This window comes from Equus quagga, chromosome 1, assembly GCF_021613505.1.
Source record: "Equus quagga isolate Etosha38 chromosome 1, UCLA_HA_Equagga_1.0, whole genome shotgun sequence".
NCBI lineage: Eukaryota > Metazoa > Chordata > Mammalia > Perissodactyla > Equidae > Equus > Equus quagga.
The window spans coordinates 165690645-165714724 of NC_060267.1; the positions used below are offsets into that span (position 1 = coordinate 165690645).

General features: G+C 41.3%; 1 protein-coding gene across 1 annotated transcript in view; it reads left to right on the forward strand.

Annotated features, from left to right (window-relative positions):
• The first annotated feature begins 630 nt into the window (after positions 1 to 630).
• ATP2C1 (ATPase secretory pathway Ca2+ transporting 1) overlaps positions 631 to 24080 on the forward strand; it is a 132210-nt gene continuing 108760 nt past the window's right edge. Inside the window, exon 1 of the mRNA XM_046678137.1 lies at positions 631 to 968. Within this exon, the coding sequence (XP_046534093.1) occupies positions 861 to 968 (108 nt within the window). The 5' untranslated portion in view covers positions 631 to 860. The remainder of the gene's footprint in view (positions 969 to 24080) is intronic.

The window sequence follows — 24080 nt, forward strand, 5'->3', positions numbered from 1 at the left end:
ATCCTTCTTATAGTAGTTAGAAAGCAAATGTATAACATTTTTTTTCTCTCTTACACTCAGAATAAAGCCTGGGAAAATTTAATGTTCCTGGATTCAGCCTGTGGATTTGAGATAAGGATTCAAGGAGAGAAGCCTTTTAACTCAGAACAGAATCTGTTTGCAGCTATTGTGCAATTAATGTAAAGTATCTGGTTACTGGGCATGTTGCATTATGCATGACAGTGTAAACCCATCATTTTCAGTGCTGACACTGAACTCCTTGATAACAATGAAGAGCGAGGGAACGTGTTCATTTTTCAGAAGTCCTCTAAAACAATGCTGCTCAAGACTGAATGAATCAACATTTTAGAGCCGGGACTCAGCCGAGGCTTGTCTGTGTGTGCTCACAGTGATAAGAAATCTAGAGGGAAACAGGAAAAACCTCATGTCACGTCCTCTTTAAGAGCTAGAAAAGCTGTCAGAAGAATTAAGATGAAACCTCCTGAGAGTCTGTGGGTGTGGAAAGTCACTAGCTAGCTAATATTAACATAGCTTGCAACAGAACGCTGTTGCTAGAAATAGGACAGTCACATCACTACCACTAAGCAATTTGCATTCTGTGGACCAGCCTCTAAATTCCTCCTGGCTCCTACTGCCCTTTGGGCATTTCTGGACGCTTTTAGACAGTGTTCATACTTGGCTGTCTGGTTTCACCAGGAACCCTCCTCAAAAGAGGAAGCAGCAAGAACCTCTGCTTTGTTTGCAGGAAAGTGCTCGAGCTACAAGCAAATCTTTAGGCATCTGAGGAATCGTGAAGCTTCTAGATTTCATATGGTTGCTGACAGGGAGGGGCAGACAAGGCCCTTCTTGCATTCCTCACCATGGATAATCTGTTGCCTCAGTCTAGATTCTCTTATTTCAAAAACTATCCTCTCCATGTAATTAGGAAATATTTATTGATGCTGAGAAACCAAAGAGCCGAAGAACAGGTATTATTTTGTTTATATTATCTTTAAGGTTAATGGATGTTTGCTTTTGGGTGTTGCTTTTACGTCGCTTGGTGATTTAGTTTTTGCTGGTTTACATGTTTATAGGCCCCTGCTCGTGGCTGTTCAGACTTGACAATCAGAGGAGCAAGCAGGCTGGTGAGGGCTTATTTGAACTTGGAACATTTGGATCCTGAGATTAAGCTCAAGTTCTGTAATAAAACCACATGCTTTTTTTTTTCTTCTGAATAGCTAGACTAAACTACTCTATCAGAGCTAAACTGTGGATTCCTTGATGATTTTCCAGGGCCTCAAATAAAACTATTAATATCTTGACAAAGAAAACTATCAGGCCCTAGAAATACACTTGACTTCTTTGCGTATTTATGGCAATATTAATACCACCGGGACCTGCAAAACAAAATACATTTTGTAGACTGTAAATAAGATAAACAGATCACTAGGGAACTGTGAAGATCATTCAGAAGTAATTAGTTGTTCTTTTTGGTGGCAAGTAGGGGATAGAGCACTGGAAATTTCAGTCTTTTTAGCCAATTAAAAGTTAGGATTTCTAGTAGTAGACTCTAGCATGTGGGAGTATTAAAAAAAAAAAACTGTTAAAATGTCTTATCACTTCTTGTTCAAAATCATGCATTCATTTTATTGTTTTGAGATTTATATCATTCTTACCATTATGAAAAAGGCATTTCTAAAATCCACTTTTGTGAATTGTACCAGGTCGTTGGAAGAAATAGCTATATCTGATCCATTTAAATCTGGTGGTTCATTTAGGAAGACGTGTGGCAGTGGTAAAGGACAAATGTACAGCCACATTGAAGACCCAGAGTCGTAAATTGCTTGGGCATCATGCTTGTCACTAGAACTGCAAAACTGGGTAGGAGATATTAGCAGTGTCCTGTATTTGAATGAGATGACCTACTTAATCAAACACTTCCAGGAAGTGAAAGCAAAGGTCAGCAGACAGAATATCCTTTAATGACAGGTTTCCCCAAAAGTCGATGCATAATTTGGAAAAATGAAAATCATTACTACTGTTCTCGAGGAAACTGCCTTTGTGCTGTGCTTTAATGATTTTACAAGGGCTGGAAATTCAGACTGTGCTCACAAAGGGGGCTAGACTGGCCAGTTTCTCTCTCACTTAGGCAAGGTGTCATGATTACAAGGAAATCTCTTGGTTTCCAAGTCTCAGTATGTGCTTGTTTTTGAAGTGGAAAGCCAGAGGCCCAGGTGGTGGTGCTGTGACTTATTATCTGCCTCACTCACCAAGTCCACATCCAGAGGCTTCTTCAGACCTCATTGTGGGGGAGGAGGGGTGTGAGGAATGGGGAGGAGGAGGTGGCTGAAAGGAGGAGCTGGAACCTTGGGATGTGGATTAAGTGATTCTTTTTTTCCTTTTCTCAGTATTGTAAATTTTCAGAGGTGTGGCTGTATTGCTTGTATGGTTATTATTATTTTTTAAAATTTATCTTTAAGATGTTACAAAATGCACTTATGAGAACATTAGAATTTAAAATGGATCCTCTGACTTGGACTGAGTGGATGGTCCCCTCCCAAGTTTACAACCATTTGGGATCACCTGGGAAGAACTATGCGTATTGTGCTGATTTCTTAACTTTCTGCATAAATTGATGGAGAAATAAGAAAGCATATTCAATTCCTTTCTGAAACCAATTAACAGCTCTGCAGATGTAATGTCTCACAGAATTAGAGAAATTAGGTCAGAGTCAATCATGGCTAACCTTGGAAAGCTTGTTGGAAAGTTGTAAAGGAGGTTAATAATGTCTATAATTTTAGGACTTGCATATTGGTTGTCTCTAATCCTTACATTCATGTAAGATGGATCTTCATTATAAAGATGAAGGAAGTGAGACAGAGATCTTAAGAGGTCTTATCCAAGGCCACCCAGCTAGAATATACTGAAGGGAGATTTGAACTCCTGTCTGCATGGCTTTAAACTTGATCCATTTTACCATGTCTAGTCTCTGAACAGCCTAGTGATAGCAACACAGCAAATGGCTAATCTTTCTCTTAGAGAGTAATTCCAACACTTCAGATAGTCACATACCACTGTCATAATTCTTGCCATAAGTGTTTACTACCTGTATGACTAACTCCTTAGTATTTTTCTATATTTACATTTAAATCACTCACTTTTTAAACATAAGTTTGTTTAGCAAGAAATTTTATATTACTGCTCTAAATGGAAAACCACTGTCATTTGCCATAAATAAAAGGGAAGCATAAATGTAATAAAAGCAAAATAATGTCAAATTCTAGCTAGATACTGTTACCTGTGAAACCTCTGAGCCTGAAACTTGCTCTGTTTTGTAAGAAGGAAGATTAGTTTAAGATATTAGCATCCTAGTAGCCAATTGAGAAATTCTCCTGGGCAGGGATAGAAGGAAATTAAACGATAGACAACTTTTGCAATTCCAAGTAATTCATTGTTATTTAATGCAGTGTCTGCATGTCACCTAAAGTCTTCTCCCACTCCATCTAGCATCATTGGGTACTACTAGTGCTGTGTTCACACATTTTCAGAATAGTCCCCCAGACACACCACCTACTTCTCCACCTCTGGGTATTCAAATACACTCCTCCCTCTAGCCTAGAGTTCTGTCCTTTACTTACAACTAACCCATCTGGAGATTGCCTATACGTCCTTCAAAATTCAGGTTAAATGGGCTCAGTGAAAAAACTTTCACCAGTTCTGCAGGGAAGAGTGAAGTACAGCCCCTCCTTTTCCAAGATATTATGTCTGCTTCTAGTAGGGGCCCTTACTATATCATGTGTAGTAAACCATTTGCTTACATGTCTACATATGTGCACCTATACACACATGATGCTGGGTGGTCCTTGTTCTTTGTTCCCTCACGCCCACCTTTGAGCCTGGCACAGGCTGGTGTAGGAGTGACCCATACCACAGGCAGATTGCCTGTGGAGCACACTTCCTTTCTTACTTCCACCCATCTCTTGACTGCGCCTGGAGGGTCCCCGTATGTCCCAGTCATGGTCATTGTTACACTTGCCTTGTCCACAGATGCCTTCTTGTTTAAACCTTCTTAGTGTTCTTCCTCCTTGCTCTTGGTGTCATACAGACACGAAGGTTTGATCTGAGGGTTGGTTGGTTTGGTAGTTTTTGTTGTTGTTCCTGTTGCGATGTGCCAATCAATGGATGGACAGGTTGTTTATCAAACTGAGAACAAATAGCTCATCCTTTGCATTCCTAGACTCTGGTATTGCAGACATTTCACAAAGCCAAGTCCCTAACTTAGAAGATTAAGGTGATTAATTAGATGAAGGTGCAGAAGGTTGGGCAAATTTGATGATGAAATATTTCCAAGCAGTATTATTCAAATGGTGTTGTAGTGGTGGTAGTGGTGCGTAGGAGGAACCCAGCTTGAGCCTAAATGGATTCTCAGATGAGTTTGGGCAAGTGTACTAAACACACACATAAGGATATATAATTGCAGGTATTTCCTTTTGGTTTGGTGGGAACAGCCAGAGTCTAGCTGAGATGTTGTCTGAACTTGTAGGAAATGAACAGGACTTGTAGGCAATATTCTCTTGAGTACTGCAGTCCCAACAGCCTGCTCTGTGGCTTGGGTGACCAAGCGGGACACTGAGTGGGGAAGGGAGAATTTATTCCACTTCTGGGCAGACTATAGCCTGGCTTCAGCTCAATGAGTCTTACAGAGAACTGAGTGCCCTATGAACCTCCAGGGAATGCTGCTCTGAGGGGTCAACACCACCGATGGAGACATTATTCATGGATGCTAGGCCAAATGATAAGAGAAGACAGTTTGTGATTTCATTTGAGACAGTCTACCCTCACTCCCTTGGTGAGCTCCTCCATTCCCATGGCTTCAAACACCACCTAGTTGCCGACAACTCCCAAATATTTAACCCCAGTGCACCTTAGCTTTGTATATCCAACTGCCTATTTGACATCTCCATCTGAATGTCTCGGTGATGTTGCAGACTGAATAGGTCCAAAGAGAACTCACAAGCTCTATCCCCAAATCTGCTCCTCCGCAGGTCCATCAATCAACACAAAAGCTCAAACCACAGACTTGGGAGTCACTTTGGCACCTCCCTTTCTCTCCCTCACCTCCCTTTGCAATCTCATAACAAACCTGTTCAATTATACCTCTAAAATAGTTACTGAATCCTCCATCTTTTCCTACACACCCTGCTACATCATCCTCCCTTGCTTGGACCATTGCAATAGCATTTGAATTGTATCCCCATGTTCATTCTTGTTACCCCACAATCCAAGTTCCCCTTAGCCGTCAGTATCTTCCTTTTAAGTGTAAATCTTATTTCACCCCAATTCAGAGAAGATGATTGCTTTCATTTGCTAGTTTAGCCCAAGTGCCAAACATAAATAAAGCATATAGTAGGTGATAAATTTATATAACTGAATGAGTCAATGCAGAGGTTGGGGTGTTCAGGGGCTGAGATGCTATTGTGCAGATGAGGGCAAGAGATGGTGAAAATAGAGTTATTACCTTTAGTAAGCGAGGCTGTTGAGATCTAGGAGAAACTGTGTAATTTATTTTACAGATGTGGAACTAGTGCCAGATGTTAAGAGATTTGCCCGAGGTCACACAGCTCATTTGTATCAGTGTTGGGATTAGAATGTGGCCTGCTTGACTCCCACTTCAGTGCTTTTTCCAGTGTGTATTGGGAGTCTTAGCAGAGATGTAGAAAAGGGCAATATGACTACCAAGCAAAGAGAAAAGGACTCTACAGGCTGAGTCCACGGGGTAGGTGATGCCTGAAGGTCAACTTATCAATAATAAATAAATCCCCCTGATGAAAGACTGAGACAGAGGAGCCTGGTATTTTGAGCTCTTGTCCTTCAACTTATACTGCCCTGCAGTAGCCTCATCCACTTGAATCTCTTCTTCTGTGTGTCCCACAGACCAGGGATCAGAAAATACAGGATGGCTCACTTAGTAGACAAGAATTTGGGATGATCTATGCCAATGCTGCCTTTGTCTCTTGAATAGAAAGACTTCTTTCTGAACAAGAAATACCACCTAAGTGCTGACTTGACGTGTCTTGCCTATTTAATAGTGAATCTGCTTAAAATGAGGAGAGTGGGCTTTGGGGCATGTACAATAGGTGTATATATTTTTGGAATTAGACCCTTGAACTGGTATAATGTCGTCTTCCAACGAAATTAATCCACATGAATTTTTTACTATTTTTCTATATTCTTGTTACCTGAAAATGCAATCATGTTGCCATTGTTGTCCTTATATAAATATGGGCACAAATGTTGATCTGGACAGGACTGAATGTAGAGCTGATAGAACTCTGCTTTGTCATCTTCTTTTGTGGAATTCCGTAATACCTTTGATTATTAAGCAGGTTTTTTCATATGTATTGTGTGTAGAGCATTTTTATAGGTGATGAGGACGTGAAAATGAATTAGGTAGAGTATAGCCCTTCTGTGATGCTTATAGTCTCAATGAGTAGAAAGAGCTGTACTCAAGTACTTATAGCATGAGGCAAAAACCACACACTGCAGGCATTGAGGGTCTATCTAGCTCCAGACCTGCTTGGATTAATTTGTTAAAATGAGGAGAATGGTCTTTGGGGATCGGTGGCACGTACAGTAGCTATATTTTAATTAAGGATTAGAAGCAAATTTTGTTTTGGAGGCTATTCTTAAGTTTCTCTTCAGAGCTGCCCCTGTGGCCGAGGGGTTGAGTTTGTGCACTCCGGTTTGGTGGCCCAGGGTTTCGCTGGTTCAGATCCTGGGCATGGTGGACATGGCATGACTCGTCAGGCCACACTGAGGTGGTGTCCCACATGCCACAACTAGAAGGACCCACAACTAAAAAAAATACACAACTATGTACCGGGGGCCTTTGGGGAGAAAAAAAGGAAAAATGAAATCTTAAAAAAATAAAATAAAATAAAGTTTCTCTTCAATGGCTTAAGAAAAGCTTTCTAATCCAAACAGTGTCACTGGATTTTTATTTCTTGCTTTGTTTCTTAATGAATGCTAACATCAAAGTTGGGTTGTTAAATAAATATTTGAATTTAATTTGAACCTTAGAAACTCAGTTCTTCATTTTGGCTCTTATACCTGCTCTGAATAACAATATAAAAATTAAGGACTCTCCCTACATCCCGCCTCCCCCCCACCAAAGCTATATTGAGATTTGGAATGTTACATAAGGGGTTTGCTGGTGTAGGCTCTCCTCTCTAGGTAAAATGATAGAAATTTTGCTATAGCTTGGTTTAAGAAATGTTAAGTAGGTGAGTTGGTTATATCTTGAGAGTATAGCAAAGTTATCTATTTTTAAAAGCCTCTAAAAACAGTCATGAAATGCTGTTGATAATTCAGATGACATCTCAGGGGAAACTAAAGGCGTTTGCCCCATATCCTTGTGCTTGGGTAGAGAAAAAGCTTTAATCTTTCAGAAGCAGGAGGAAAAGACTATCCCTGTGGAATTTAAGATACAGGGCAGAGATTCTTCCCCACTCCTGAGGGGGGATTTGTGTGATTATATATAGGTAACATTGACAGTTAAATTGCTGTCATAATATGAAACTGAACCTTAATATTTCTGACTGTTAAATATGACATTAAAAGTTGAAATATTTTATCATAGTAATTACAACAGTCTCCTCTATCTGAAGGGAGAAATTAAAAAAATTAAAAAGAGCTATTTATTTACCCAAAAGAAGCCTCCAATAGTTTTCTCCATGCCTTAGTTCATTTGGGCTGCTATAACAAAATATCATAGACCGAGTGGCTTATAAACAACAGAAATTTATTTCTCCCAGTTCTAGGGCCTGGAAGTCCAAGATAAAGGTGCTGGCAGATTCAGTGTCTGGTGAGACACTGCTTCCTAGATGGCCATCTTTTTTTTTGGCAGAAGGGGTGAGAGAGCTTTCTTGGGCATCTTTATAAGGGCACTAATCCCATTCATGAGGGCTTTGTCCTCATGACCTAATCACCTCCCAAAGGCCCCTCCTCCTAATACTATCACATTAGGAGTTAGGATTTCAACATATGAATTTTGGGGGGGACACAAACAATCAGTCTGTGGCACTACATAATCTGTAAGATGCCTGAGAATTGTAATTGAGAGTGATAAAAAAACCTCTTAATCTCATATTCATTCATGTGCCCAATATGCAGTAAGCCAATCATGGAGACATCACTGCTTGAAGAGGAAGAAACGTTTATTTGAATTGGCCAAAACAAGAAGGTGGGAGAAGAGGTTCACTCGAATCCACTTTCCCAAGAGAAGAAAGCAGGGGGTTTTATAGAGCTAAGGGGCTTGGCAGGAGGAGTTTTGGAGAAACAAGGGGTAATCTGTGTTTCTTTCTCTCCAGATAAGCCTGGGGGCATTCTGACTTCTGGGTGGCAAGGCAGCTGGGGGCTGGTTATCTGGTGATGGCAACTTCCTTGAAGGCATTCTTTTCCTTCCACAAAACAAGCTCATAAATCCTTGTGACCCTTGAGTCAGTCCTCAGGTTAAACAAGAAGACAGCAAATTGACAAGATTAACTTCTTTTCATCTATGTCTGTGCTAGGAACAGGCTGAAAGGTAACCATGTTCTTATTGAATATTTACAGTAACCCTCAGGTACCCAGCTTCAATAGCTTGCATGAAGATTAACGGCTTTCTAGTCATCGGCACCCACTCTCATGTTCTTCCCCTCCCCCAAACCTGTCTTCTCTATCTAAGAAAACAGTACCACCAGCAACCAGCCTGTCATTCAGGCAGAGACCTAGGAGTCATCTTTGGTACTTTCTGTTCCCTCAGTCAATATCTAATCTATCATTAATCCTTTCAGTTCTATCACTAAATATCCCCTCAATCAATCGGTCTACTTCTCTCTCTCACTAGCCTAGCCCAAGAGGCCATCATTACTTCTTGCCTGAGGTACCATAATAGTCTTTTCATTGGTCTCCCTCTATCCGCTGCTGTCCTGTCTAATCAAATCTTCACACTACAGCCAGAGAGGTCTTCTAGAGACACAAACCTGACCATGAAATCCCCTGGCCCCATGCTTACGATCTTTCTTGCCTTCCACTTGCTTTTAGGATAAAGACAAAGTTCCCCAACACGAAGGGCCTTCTGTGGTCTGATTCTGATTCTCTCCCCTGCGGCTTGCTTACCTTGCCTCCCTTTGCTCTCTGCACCCAGCTAAAGGACCCTTCTTCCACTTCTCCCTGTTTCCCTGCCACTTCTTGTCCAGGGCCTTCATTCCAATTGTTCCTTCACTATACTCCCTTAGTTAATATCTACTCTTCCTTCAAATCTTAATTCAATATTAGTTCCTTAGGGCAGGCTTTTCTGACTTTCCCACCTTGGTCCTATCTCCCATTATATACTTTGAAGGCACCTTGTAACTCTCCTTTGCTGTACTTATCCCAGTAGCACTTTTGCATCTATTTGTGGGGCTATTTGATTCCCAGTATGTCTTGGATGACTAGCAACATGCCTATTGGATGGAAGAAACTGAATACAAGTTTGTGGAATTGGTTCATGAGGGGCGGGAGGTGGTATGAGGCAGGTAATGAATGCTATCCTGAGACAGAAGTGCTTGGAAGAATCCTGGATGTTAGGCTCTGTGAGGATGAATCTTAAGATGTGATTGTTTCTGCGAGTGTATTTGTTTGTGTGTTTTACAAGACCCATAGGGCTAATTCGTAGAAGAAAAATGGATGTGCATTTGGGAGGTTCCAGAGGAAACAACCATAACTAATGGGCAAAATTATAGGGAGAGGTTGTGATACAATAATAAGGATGGACTTTCTAAAAGTGAGAGGTAGAGGAATGGACCACCTTTTGCAGAGGGCAGGGTATGTGACCCCTGCTCAGAGGATTTGTAGTGATGGTTTCTACATCATGAAAGAAGATGGAATGACTTACCAGGCCCCTGCCAGCCCCAAGATTCTAGCCCAGTAAGCAGTAGAAAGATGGACAATTCAGATACCTTAGGAACAGAGAGAGGGCACAGGTGCATCATTAGAATTCATTTTTCAGGTTATCTTGTGGCATTTTAACCACTGGTTTTTTTTTTTTCTTAATATCAACTGTATTTTACCTTCAATTCTTCTTTTCCTGCATTTGATGCTGATAACTTGCTGCTTATTGTGGTCCCTTCTGAAGGTGTTCCATCCTTCTTGTCCATGTTATCACAGCTGTGAAGTGTTAGACGTGCCTGGGAGACACCTGGACCAAGTTGACTTTTGAGCTATTTCTAATCCTGTTGGCTGCTTCTAAACTTTCCTAATCTACTGTGCTCAGAAATCTTTGAAGCACAGAAGTCAGTAAATGGATGAACACCAAAATCTTTGTCTTTGAAATAAGCACGTTAACCAAAATGTAAACCTTTTTTTGTGAACTACAGTGTAGCTTTTTGTGCAGATTCCTAAATTTGCTATCCTATTTTGCTTCTTAGACAGTTTGTCTGCAACATTTTATTTGCTAACTTTTGCTCAGAATGGAAGATGACATATTTTCTCAACTTGTACAGACAGTTCTATGTCTTAGAAAAAGAAATGAACTTTCCACATATGTTGTACTGCTCATAATTTGCTGTGAAGAGAGCAGGAAAAATGCTGGAATTATTTCTTTCCTGCTCATCCTAAAGGCAGCATATTAATAAAGCTATCTCAAGAAATACAACTTGATTATGTACTTAAGAATAAAGAATTTTAGGGGCTGGCCTGGTGGTGTAGTGGTTAAGTTCATGCGCTCCACTTCAGTGGCCCAGGGTTCACAGTTTCAGATCCTGGGCACTGACCTAGCACTGCTCATCAAGCCATGCTGTGGTGGCATCCCACATAAAATAGAGGAAGATTGGCACAGATGTTAGCTCAGCGACAATCTTCCTCAAGCAAGAAGAGGAAGATTGGCAACAGATGTTAGCTCAGGGCCAATCTCTCTCACAAAAAAAGAAGGAATTTAAAATTTTTATTAAATGTCATATATGTGCCAGGTTCTTGGCAAGGTCCTTTACATATGTTGTCATTTAATCTTCATAATAACCTTATGAAATTGGAGGTATTATCCCCACATTATGGATGAGAGAACTGAGGTTTAAAGAAGTGAGATACTGGGGCTGGCCCCACAGCCGAGTGGTTAAGTTCATGGGCTCCCCCTCAGTGGTCTGGGGTTTTGCTGGTTCGGATCCTGGGTGCAGACATGGCACCTCTCATCAAGCCATGTTGAGGCAGCATCCCACTTAGCACAGCCAGAGGCACTCACAACTAGAATATACAACTATGTACTGGGGGGCTTTGGGGAGAAGAAGAAGAAAAAAAAGAAGAAAAAAAGTGAGATACCTTGGTCCATCACTCATAAGTGATGGCAGTAAGAGTTCAGCTCCAGGTTGGCCCGTCAGCTTGACTCCACAGCCTGATTAACTGCCTCATACTGAGACACCTCCCAAAGGCAGGGTCCCTTTCTCCCCTTCTTTCCCTCACTCCTTCCTTTCTATTCTTCCTTCTTTCCTTGATATTAGATTTTCTTTCATCTAGTAAGGATAAAGGGGTTAAAAATAAAACCACCATAACTACTGTCCAGAGAAGACACCTTAAATTCTTTTAGGTAGAGATCCACGTTTTTGAGAGGTTTGAAGGCTATTCAATTTGGGGGAACTTCTTTTAAGGAAAAGAATACATAATTATAAATAGTAGATTGGACACCAAGTGAATAAGTATTTAGAATCGAATAAGAAACCACAACAAATTACAAATTTGGGTGACAAATACCACAAACATCACAAAATCTAGAAAAAAAGTGTTTTTACTACTTAACAGTTGCACCCTAAGATGTTTTGTTCCTACAATGTTGGGCTGCAGGCTTTAATCACCACTTCACATGACAATGATTTTCTAATACTCTCCAAAGAGATCATCGAAAGATAATTCAGACACTCCTCTAGCATAGTCAATTTATATTTGTTTTTTATGAGTCTAGAAAAGTTCCATAGACTATCTTCTAGCCCTCTTTCTCCTTTACCACCCACATACTTCAGGTGCTGGGCACCACTGGACACATTTGTATAAAGATTTCAGGCCTTGTGATTCAGTCTATTTGGTAGTAGGAATATACCTGGATGTCCTTTCTCTACCAGGACAGTTAGCAGTAACTTAACCATACACAGAAATGACTACAAACTACATTTATATACCCTACTAAATCCAAACAAAGCCTAAACATATCCCTATTTCAACTTTCTTTAAACCAGATCCAAAATTTTGCCACTGGCCACTCCAATGCTACCTGAAAGAAGTTTGAAAGAGGAAAAGTCAGCAAAAAGAGTACTCTAAAACCAACTGCAGTTAAAATATCTTTTGCAAATTTTACCAAACCATAAGAGCATGAGAACATTGTTAGAATCTCTTTCAGGGTCTTAAGGGGGGCCTCTGCAAGAAAGGGGCCCTGAAACTTCAGCTTCCTTGGTTTCCAAGAAAATCCAGCTTTGCAGGAATGGTATAACACAAAAACGGTGTTGTACTATAATATGCAAGAGTCCATGCCATAGGGTGGCTTCAAAAGTAGGGCTGTATGAGGTCCTATTCTGAGCGGCTTGAGCTCCCAACCCCACTGATTGAAGGGGAGGATGTTCTTTTGGTGTATTTCATTCTATCGTATACAGCACTATGGAAATGGAGATGTTCTGGTATTGCTAAAACTCAAAGGTCCCCCACCCCCATTTATATTTGCACAAGACTCATTATTTGTAATGGGACTATTTGCAAATATAATAGATCTCAAAATTCCTATGTTGGCCTAATTAATATTAAATACACCATTTACTATCCTTCCAAATAGTCTAGTTAACACACAGAGAGGAGCATGTTATTGCTGTTAAAGACTACACAGTAGAAAAATTATAGCAGCACTAAAAAAAGTCTTTAAGAATTCATTAAGACACAATCAAGCTTTTGCAAACTCATCTGTTATTTGCAATTATAACATAGTTACTGTAACTTGTCTCTGGATAAAAATCACCTTTATGTTGGATTTCTTTGCTGAATTTTGCTCACTGGTAATGTATTCAAATGCCCAGCTTTCTCCTGTATTTCCTTCTCTTAAAAGAAACTCGACTCATCTTACTATCTTCCTTTGTTCTATGAATAACTGTCCTTAAATGTAAGCAGTCCTGCCCTGTACTGTTAACCCTCTTTTGACATTTACCGCTAGACTATAGCCTACAAGTAGATCTCAAAATAAATAAAGCATATTATAGAAGTATTTTGGTCTCATATAATGAGTGCAGAGCTTATAATGAAGTTGTTTAAAGTGACTGAATAGTGTAAAACCCTATTTCACTAGTGTTGAGAAACTACCCTTTTACTCTGTCCTCAACACATAATTTCTGTATAATGTACTTAAAAAAATTTTTTTATAGCCTCTGAAATGTTACACAGCTTTTTCTGGTTTTGTTTTTAAGGGATGAAAATTACTTTTCAGGAATATACTGTTTCAAGAGAATGGCATTTTCTATTTATGAAGCTTTTCTGCCCTTCTTTCATCTAACTGGCGCCGCCCAAGCCTGATGCACCTGGTCAAAGCAGCATTGTCCCAAAGGTCCTACTGGGAATGAGAAAACAAAGGCCGACTTCCCAGCTGGGAACATAACTGGAGCTCCACTGCCCCTGCACTGCCCTCTCGCTTTCTCCTCTGTCCCAGGCCTATGCTGATGTGATGCTCCGAGATACTTAAGAGGGGAGAAGTATGATCTCTTTATGGTCTTCATGTCCTTTCCCCTGGTCTTTTAAAATAACTGGTTTTAGGCCAACAGGTACCTACTCAAAGAAGTTCAAAGTCTTACGTGATTTAAGAATGCCAGAGGAGGTTTACAATACTGATATACATTCTTGCTCTGTTCTTTAGAGTTGAGGAGTATTAGAAATATTTTTAGATCAAAACATTTTTAGATCAAAGTTTTATGTTTCTTGTAAATCAGGACTCAAACTTTAGTGTGCACTGGAATCACCTAAAGGACTAAACTATAGAATGTGGGTCCCTACCCCCAGAGTTGCTAATTTAGTAGGTCTGAGGTGCGGGCCCCAGAATTTGCATTTCTAAAAAGTTTCTAGGTGGTAAGGACCACAGTTTGAGAACCACTGATGTAGATCATTTGAGGATGCATATTTTCAAAATCAAAGCTGGCAGGAGTTACCTACCATACCTTCTCAAGAATAGCACGCATGCCCTTTAGAAGATGGAGGGTGGTTGCTAAAGCCAGGGGGATAGTGATGATAATTTACAGTTTGACAGGTTCTTAACTGACCATTTTCAACCACAGCTGCCCCATGCCTAGTAGCATTACCTAATTCTTAGTAATGCAAGAAATTGTTAAACAATGTCTTTGCTATAAGAATATAATCTAAAATATGTTCTTATCTCTTTAATTCCTTCTTTTGTAGCTGTTTACTGATTAAACGGATGTGGCAACTGAGACTTTTAATTGTTGATTTAAATTATGGACTATAAAAAAGGTGTAATAGTTGTTACGTCCTCCATACCAGCTAAAGCCAGTACGAAGTCTTAGCATTAAAAACAAAATCTCTCAATTTCTCCCTTGCCCTTACTGTGGTTAATATGTAAATATAATTATAAAGACTCAGAACAAAGAAAAATTTTACCACTTGGAAAGATGAAATTAGTATTCCTAATACTATTTAGTGGCTTTTAGATCCTTAGAACATGTGTTTAAATATGTATTTTTCAATAAAGCATGTTAATGAATATGTCTTAATTACCTAGTGAATAATCTCTCTAAAATGCCTGTCTATGATTATTTACTCATGTGATTACTCATATGATTATACTCCCATTTTAGCAGTAATTTTCAACTCTGAGTAGATAAACCTAAGGAATTCTAGAACAGCTTCTGCCTGGAGCACGATTTCCCAAGTGATGATGTCCCAAGGTTAAATAAGAACAAGCGAATAGATGTAGACAATGACAAAGGAAGTTTCAAAATCAAGTCCTTTTTAATTAACACATTCCTTTTTTGCGTGAGGAAGATTGTCCGAGCTAACATCTGTTGCGTCTTCCTCTAAGCTAACATCTGTTGCCAATCTTCCTCTTTTTGAGAAGCAGTGCTAGGTCCACACCTGGGATCCAAACCTTTGAACCCTGGGCCACCCAAGCGGCGCACGTGGACTTAACCACTAGCCACCTCCACAGGGCCAGCCCCTAATTAATACATTCTTGAATGTCATCAAATCAGCTCTGAGGCAGAGATCTTAGGCTCAGGAATTAATGGCCATCAAGGTTGGAGGGTGCCCCATTGACTTGAAAGATGCAAGAATTTAACAAAACAAAATGATAAACTATAAAAGGTAATTCAATAAGCAGGGCAGTTTATTGTATATTTTCTAATGGGTCATTGTAGAAGCATTAAGGGAATTGAAGCCAAGATGGATATTTGACTCCTGGCTTTGACACTGAATAGTGAGAATTCTTGTGCAAGGAGCTTCACCTGTGTGAGTCTCAGCTTTGCCACCTATAAAAATTAACAGGATCTAGTCTGCTTACCTCTTAGGGTTGTAAGGATTAAATTTAATCATGTACATTGAAATGTTATGTCAACTGAAAAGCCCTGAACAAATGCATAGTTTTGGTGGCTGTTCAGTGAAAATTGATTCTCATTTACCTAAAAGCAATTTAAATTCTTTAATCAAATGTGCAATATTGGTATCTTTACCTTTCCAAGCACTTTTTCAGGGTTAAAATGAGTAATTTAATCATTTAAACTAGGGAAGAATACATGTAGAGGTTTTTTTTTAATGTCATAGTTTTTTAACTGCTCTAAATCAGAAAATAGATGCCAGTTGATGTGCAAATCTCAAAATAATAAACATCTTCATCAAGTTTGTTGAAAAAAATGACCGTCATACTTTAGGAAAACGTAAACTTTATTTTAGCAGTTTCCTGGTAGAATCTATCACCAAGGTAGTCATTAGTTGAAGAATTAAACAAGATAAAGCTTGGTGCCAGAGCACACAACTACATAAGAAAGCAAAAATTCTAAAATCTCACTAATTTTCAAGAATAAAGTGCAGTTACATAACTTAAAAATACTCCTAATTAGAAATAAGGAAACCTTGTCAGAGGAGCTTTTGAAATTAATAGCCAGTTTATTTTTTTTTTTGAGGAAGATTAGCCCTGAGCTAACATCTGCTGCCAGTCCTCCTCTTTTTTGCTGAGGAAGACTGGTCCTGAGCTAACATCTGTGCCTATCTTCCTCTACTTTATATGTGGGACACCTGCCACATCATGGCTGGACAGGCAGTACGTAGGTCTGCATCTGGGATCTGAACTGGTGAAACCGGCCACTGAAGTGGAAAGTGTGAACTTAAGGGCTGCGCCAGCGGGCTGATCCCTAATAGCCAGTCTTTTACTTTATATGCTAATGTGGAAATCATTTAACTTAAAAAACAGACATATTCCCTTGTTCACTCTTTTTGACTTACATCTTATTCTGTAACTTCCCATTGATTAACATTGTCTTTAGCATTTTAAGTAATTTATTTAACATTTTATCATTTGAGTATGTCATATTATATTGAATTCTTTTAACTTTTATAGGAACAGCTAGACCATCAAACAACACTTTCACCTATTTGTCTAAACTATTTTTTCTCATTTAAGACTATCAATTAGGATGCTTCTAGCTGCAAGTCACGGAAAATATAAACCTGTTTATTATCTCACATTAAAGGAAGTCCTGTGGTAGGACAGGCTCCAGGGTTGGTTGCTTTGTTAGCTTACTTATGTATTAAAGGACTTGGCTTCCTCTCATCACTATTTGGCCATCCTTGCTGTTGGCTTTTCCATGAGGAAGATGGGAGGGTGTGATAAGATGGCTGCAGTACCTCCAAGCATTCAGAATTATGGGAAGAAAGGAAGGCTTGTCAAGTCACATATTGCTGAGTCCAAGTCCCAGATTTTCTGACTCAGGTAGGTCTCAGTAGGGATCTGAGAATCTGCATTACTAATAAGGTCCCAAGCGATGCTGATATTGCTGGTAGTGAGGGCCACAATTTGAGAAACACTAACTTAGACTGAAGATCCTGGAGGGGAATGGATGTTTGAAAAGGACTGGTGACGTTCATTACAAGATGTACTTTATCATGTGGAATATAACAGAGTTCCCTTTACTCTTCTCATAGAGCCTGAATGCCATTTCTAATTTGTCAGCTACCTGTTAAACATTCCACAGTGGGACAGTGCACCAATATTTCTAGTAGTCAACGTAGCAGTTTCCTAGAAAATAGTTTTTCATTCAACTGTTTGAATTGGAACTGGTTGGGCCAGTTCAAGCTGTAAATTTGCACTTCAGCTTACTTGTTCCTGGCTTGTACAAAACTTTTTTTTTTTCTTTCCAGAATCTCCACTAATCCCTCTAAATATAGGATATTTGGCAATATCAAATTATCTTTAAGATCTTCTCTAAGAGGCTACACAAACATTGTTTTTTATAACCAAGAATGCAAAAATAAAATTGCCTGAAGGTATACTGTAAATGCTGCTAATGTAAGTTTCTACCGATTGTTATTTGCAGTGCAGAATTTTCTAACCTAAAGGTTTAACAATTTGCTTGTGGTGCAAAAACTCCTTCCTGCCAATTTGTAATTCCCCTTCTCTATCATCTATCTTGCAAACCATCTCTTTGGTGGGGGTTTCTTATTTTGCGTAGCATGCTCAATGGGAGTATGGCTAAACTTTAGGATCCTCAAAAAGCCTTGGGCAATTTCTAAAGCTATGAATCTCTCTAATAATAATACATTAAATATCATAATGGCATTTTTGTGCCTTTTCTCTCATTTGTTCTCACAATAGGAAGCAGAGTGGAGAGAGACGATTTCTGCAGGGGGTCTGGAGGAAGCTGGGACAAGTTCAGGCAAAGATGCAAGCTTTGCAAAAAATATTTGACTTCTAGAAAATGGTGGGGTAGAAAACTTTTAAGTGTAAAACATACCATTTTGGAGGTTTGAGGAATGCAACCTTTCCCAAAGCTTTCTCAGATCCCAGTGTGCAGCAGAGTAGAGACTGAAAATGTTTCTGAGGGGAAATTGAGAAAGCGTTTAAATGGAGGGAGGAGGCCTAGGCTATTACTGTAGACACAGCAGGGGGCCAGCAGACATGCTAGGGAGTCTGATCGTTTCAACTATTTATGACAACCAACCTACCAGCAAGGCTTTCAAAGTTAGTAGGAGATCCTGGCCAGTGGTATTGATATGCATGCCATCACAATCCAAAAAAAAAAAAAGAAACTAGACAGGATACCTGTTAAATGGTACATTTTTACCTCAAAACAAATCTCGGGGTGTATGTAACATGGAATATTGTAATATTGTATGTCTACTTTCTTTTCTTTGTGGGGGCGGGGGGGGGGAGGAAGGGCATTGTATTGACTGGTGTTTCTTGGGAACTTTTTCTTTTTGAGGAAGATTAGCCCTGAGCTAACATATGCTGCCAATCCTCCTCTTTTTGCTGAGGCAGACTGGCCCTGAGGTAACATCCGTGCCCATCTTCCTCTACTTTATATGTGGGATGCCTGCCACAGCATGGCTTGCCAAGCGGTGCCACGTCCATACCCAGGATCCGAACTGGTGAACCCTGGGGGCCGTGGAAGCAGAATGTGTGAACTTAACTGCTGCGCTACTGGACCAGCCCCTCCCCCCCTTTTTTTTTAAAGATTGGCACCTGAGCTAACAACTGTTGCCAATATTTTTCTCCCCAAATCCCCCCAGTGCATAGTTGTATATTTAAGTTGTGGGTCCTTCTAGTTATGGCACATGGGACGCTGCCTCAGCGTGGCCTCATGAGTGGTGCCACGTCTGCAGCCAGGATCTGAACTGGTGAAACCCTGGGCCGCGGAAGTGAAGCGTGCGAACTTAACCACTTAGCCACGGGGCCAGCCCTGTACGTCTACTTTCCATGGAAATAATGAAGCCCAGAGTTGACTTCTGGACAGGAGCTCACATTTACTTTGCTCTTCCTCCTTCCCTTTCTTATCCTCACCTGTGCCCCCACCTACCCTCACCTCCAACCAGAAGATTGGTAGTATGTACCAAAGATCCTGAACATCACAGGCTCAGAACCCACTGAATCTGGAAACTGAGTCTTACTTGAAATAACTTTCTTTAAAAATAAAAATTAAAAGAATATACTTTAATTTTTCTAATTTCTTCTCCTCAGTTTCGTCCAATGTTTCATGATTAGAATGCTAGCAAGTGTAAAAGCTATGGAATATTTATAAAGTACTTGGGTAACTGCGTGCTATTAAAACCAACCAAATATAGGTAGTTCATTTTTGAGCCCATTCGGTTCTTATTCTTGCTTCCAAATTTTACTCTTCCAGCACTGGTAAGACACAGAATCAGGTGGGTTTACAGCAAGTCTGGCAGGTGGTTGTTAGACACTCATTTCATGTGCCACTTCTTGCAATAAGACGGTATTTCCCCAAACTTGACCCTTAGCATGTCCTTTATCCTATTAAAAATACTGGTGTTGTTCTGCGGGAGTAGGTTAGCTTATAAAAATAAAGTGTTGCATCTTTATATGCTTTAAAATTCCAACTTAAAAAAGAACGACAACTTCTTTTCTAGTGACTAGGTAAAATTCCATAACTGTTAATCTTTGGTACTCAAAACCTTTGGTACTTAAAACAACGTTAAAACAGACTTTAAGACTTAATTGAGGAAAGATTTTAAAATAATGTTTTCCAAATTAATTTTTAAATCCTAAAGGGCCACATATTCCTTTATCATCTCGGTTTATAAAAGTGCCAGCTATTGAATTTGATATTAAAAACAAGATGCCTCACATCCTTTGTGTAATAAGGCACAGTATAAATAAAATTAGAACATCGTGACTGTTCTTCCTCAATCTTCCCTGTTTGTAATATTTCCCGAAAGCAGAGATGCCTGACAAATTTCCCCTTTATTGCTCATATGTAACCATTTTTTGCAACAGATATTTAATTTTGTAGGTTAAATATTCAAACAAAATGAGAGTAGAATAGATTTTGAGCATCGATTTCTAAAGGAAAAATAAGAGGAAACGAACATAATACATTTCATTGTCATCAATCATTCTAGTTAGCTAATAGTGCATGCTTTTCCTTGTTTCTCTGTAGGATAATCTTTAAAAAATTTTTTTTTTATTAAAGATTGACCCTGAGCTAACATCTATTGCCAATTTTTTTTTTTCCCTCCTTCTTCCCAAAGCCCCCCAGTATATAGTTGCATATTCTAGTTGTAGGTCCTTCTAGCTCTGTAGGATGCTGCCTTAGCGTGGCCTGACGAGCGGTGCTATGTCCGCGCCCAGGATCCAAACCAGCGAAACCCTGGGCCACTGAAGCAGATGGCTCGAACCCAACCCACTCAGCCATGGGGCCAGGCCTATATGATAATCTTATGCTTTTACAATGCTTATAATTTAAAACCTGTCCTCACTTTATCAGATCCTCACAATAACATTTTGAGAGAAAGAAGGGTAGTTATTATACCTGTATCTATATCTAAAATCTTATATATGTATGTATGTATATGTATGTAATGCAGTGTACATATATTTTAGTCTCCTTCCCCCAAGATGAGGAGGTAGAGATTGCTACACAAAAGTTTCATGGTAGGTCAGCTGGTCAGAGGAGATACTGGGAGAAGGAAGATTTCTGAAGCTTGTGGCCCAAGCATTCCCCACTGCTCTGGCTTGAATAGTGTTAACAAGTGCTAGCTTTCATATACATGGGAAGTCAAAGTTGATGCTACTGATGTTGGCTAACTTGGTGGAGGAGGTGTACAGGCAGAGGATCCAGGATCACTCTGTAGAAGCATGTTGATGAGGCTGAAGGATCAGCTAAGTGGTTAAACCAGCTGTCCTTTAAGGTTTTTTGCTGCTCCCAAGCCCAGGGAGTTTGTGAGATGACTGACAATGGATTAAGAATGAAGCATGTAACAATTTTTCTGGACAAAGCAGGTTTTATCCAATTTCTTTTTTGGCTTAGTAAGACCAACAATGGCTTTCACAATTTAGGCAACCAAAAAGTAAAATTCCAGAGTACACTACTTTAGGTATAAACTATGGAATGATAAATCTTTGGGGGAATTAATTACGGACTCAGTCTTAATGCTAGGGTATTGGAATGCAAAACAGATAATTCTGAAAAGTTCCTTAGATAAAACATTTGAGATAATTAAAGCAATCCAACAGCAAAATCTACACAGTGAAATTATCTTCTATTTTGTAAAATCATATGTTAACATCAAATTATATCTATATTGTATACATTTCCTACTTTAGATGCTTTCTCATGTTTTTAATATGATGCCGTGGTGTCAAGGTCCAGTAAGTACAGTAACTAATAATCATTACAAATCGATTACAACATCGAGAAGAGACAGCACATTCATCTGTTGTAAAATCATAGGCTTTTAACACTACTGGCAGACAAAAATCACTAAGCATGCAAGAAAGGTGGGTGGTGAACTGTAACTGATACTAGAAACCTACTTCATCCTGACTTTTATGGGGTCACTTTTGAAATTTAAAAGTGACCTCGCTGGATAAAATCGCAATGTTTCTTAAAATAAATTTAAAAAGATTTCCAGGGTTTTTGATCCTAGACTGTCTCCACTTACTTGGGACCAAACATAGGAAAACAGGCAACCCCGTCTGGTCGTTTATTTTGACATTGAACATGTGGTCCGAGGGCATACTGGGGATATGTTACAGGACCTGAGATAAGGGGCAAATATTTTAATGGGTATAGGGGTTGGTGGAGAAAAACAGCTCTAACATGTCAGGGAGGACTTCTTTCGTGGTCTGGAGTTCTTTGGAGGATGCACTCTAACTCAGCAGATGTAGCCCTGCCCTCTGGTGGATATGGGTGCAAGAGGACTTGGGTTCAATGTCCCCAGTGTTTGGCTTACCAAGGCTTATTAAAATCAACCGTCCATCAAAAATCACTTATTGGAGACCTAAGTTATGTGCCGAGCAAATGAAACGTTCAAATGGCAAAGACACAGCCAGTGGCCGAAGGTAACGCCCGTTCTTCAGCTTCCATCTCTGGACGCTCGGTTTCTAGTTGGTGTTCCAACCTCTTGGGTTCCACACCCTGGAAACGAATGAAAAAGGTTGGAGCCCTCCCTTGAGCTCTCTGAGGTTGATCCTTGCCCTCACAGTACACACAGGCACTGAAGCTGACCCCTTAGCGGGACAGAACTTTGGGAAGTCGCCCTGCGATGACTTGCGCCCGGAGTTAGACCAAAACAGGCGTGACCCGGGTGGGCAAGCGAGGATGCGGGGTCCCAGTAAGAACGCCAGCGCCCCTCTGCGCTCGCCCCTTCGCTCGGCGGTCCTCGCGTCGCGTGCCGAGATTGTGACGGCCTCCCGACAAGCGAGGCTTCCCTTGTCGCCTTTGTTGAGCGCGCTCAAACACCTCGGGGACAGCGACCATGATTGTTCCTGCCCGTTGGGTCCGACCGTGCGGCTGCCTCCTGAGAATGCGCGGCCAGCGCGGATCTCCGACCTTCGCGCCCAGTGGGTGCGTAGAAACGGGCTGGCAGCGGCCCCGAGGGGGAACGAGGAGCCGCCATAGAGCAGGTAGGGCCAGGGCTGGCCGCCGGCCCCCCACGCCCTCCTACCGGACAGTTCTGGGCGGGCGGCGCGGCCTTCACTTCCGCCGTCCCCGCCGGTGAGTGAGAGTGCGCGTGCGCGCGCGCCTCTCGCAGCGGAAGTAGTAGCGACAAAGCTCGGTCCGCGGCGGGCCCGGGAGTGCGGGGCGCGGCGGGGAGGGGCGGAGCGCAGGAGGCGGAGGCGGGAGCAGACCAGCGCGGCCGGGCCGATCGTGACGGGTCCCTCACCTCCTCTCCCTTCCCCTCCCCGCCCGCCCGCCCTCCCTCCTTCCCGTTCGCTGCTTCCTCACACCAGGAGCAGGCTCCCGCCTTAGCGCCGCCGCTCGGCTAGCCGCTCCTGTGCTCCCGAGGCGCGCTGGGCGCTCCCGTGGGCCCCGCGGGTGAGTCCCCCGCAGCCCGGCGGAAGGGGTCTGGGGCTTTGGGAGGGCACCAGTATTACCTACAGCCCCCATCCCCACCCCCAATTTCCAGAAACTTCCAGGTCCTGAGGGAGGGGTTGTCCGGGGATACCCAGGCTGGGGAGTGTCTCTAGGGCGCCGCCCAGCCGGCTTGAGCTGGGGACGTTGCGGGTGGTCGAGGGGTGGGCGCGGGGTCTGGGGGCTCCCTCTCGCCCCCTCTCTCGTCAGCGCCGCTTCTCCTTGTTTCTCTTGCAGATGCTGCTGCTGCTAGGGGTGGTGGGAGCAGCCGTGGGACGTGTGGCCGGGAGCGGGGGTGACAGCCTGGGATTCCGGGGGCTTCTCTTCCTTGTCCTCCTCTTCTCTTCTTTATTCCCCGTGTGGCCGTGGCTGACACTAAAGACTTTGTAGCCATCAACCCAAGTGCAGTTTCGATGGAAAATGAAGGTAAAGGCCCCTGGCAGATGGGTTGCAGCGCGGAGTTGAGGGTGTGGTGGTTTGCTTTTAAGTTGCCTTTCTCTTCCTACCTTTTTATTTTCTTTAATTTTTCCCTTGATGGTGAAATGTCCAAGGAATTGCTTTCTTAGGATATCCAGGTATCATTTTGGTAACATAGGGCATTTCGGAAATTAAGGTTCTGTGGGGTGACTGAGCTTGATGCTGCTTTCTTTAGCTTAGGAAATGGAAGGGAAGTTTTCATTTCAGATAGCATCGATGCTTGTTTAAATAGCTATTTGAAAGGAATCACTCGAGGGGAAGTGGAAATGGGGAGGGAAGGGGATGGACTGCATCTCTGTATATTTGCATATCAAGCCTTGCTAGGGCATGTGAGTGGCTTCGTTTATGGGAAAGAAAAAGATTTCTTATTAAATGTACCTTTGGAAAAAAACCTCACTGTTTTTCAGTTCACGAAAAACAACTCTGAATTTAACGAAATATTGTGAAGTGATTTCCTTTCTTAAAGTTCCTCCTTATTTCAAAACATCATTTACAAGATTGACTGTGGAACCTGTTTGTCCACTGTACACTTTGTGTGCGCTAGGTGGTTAT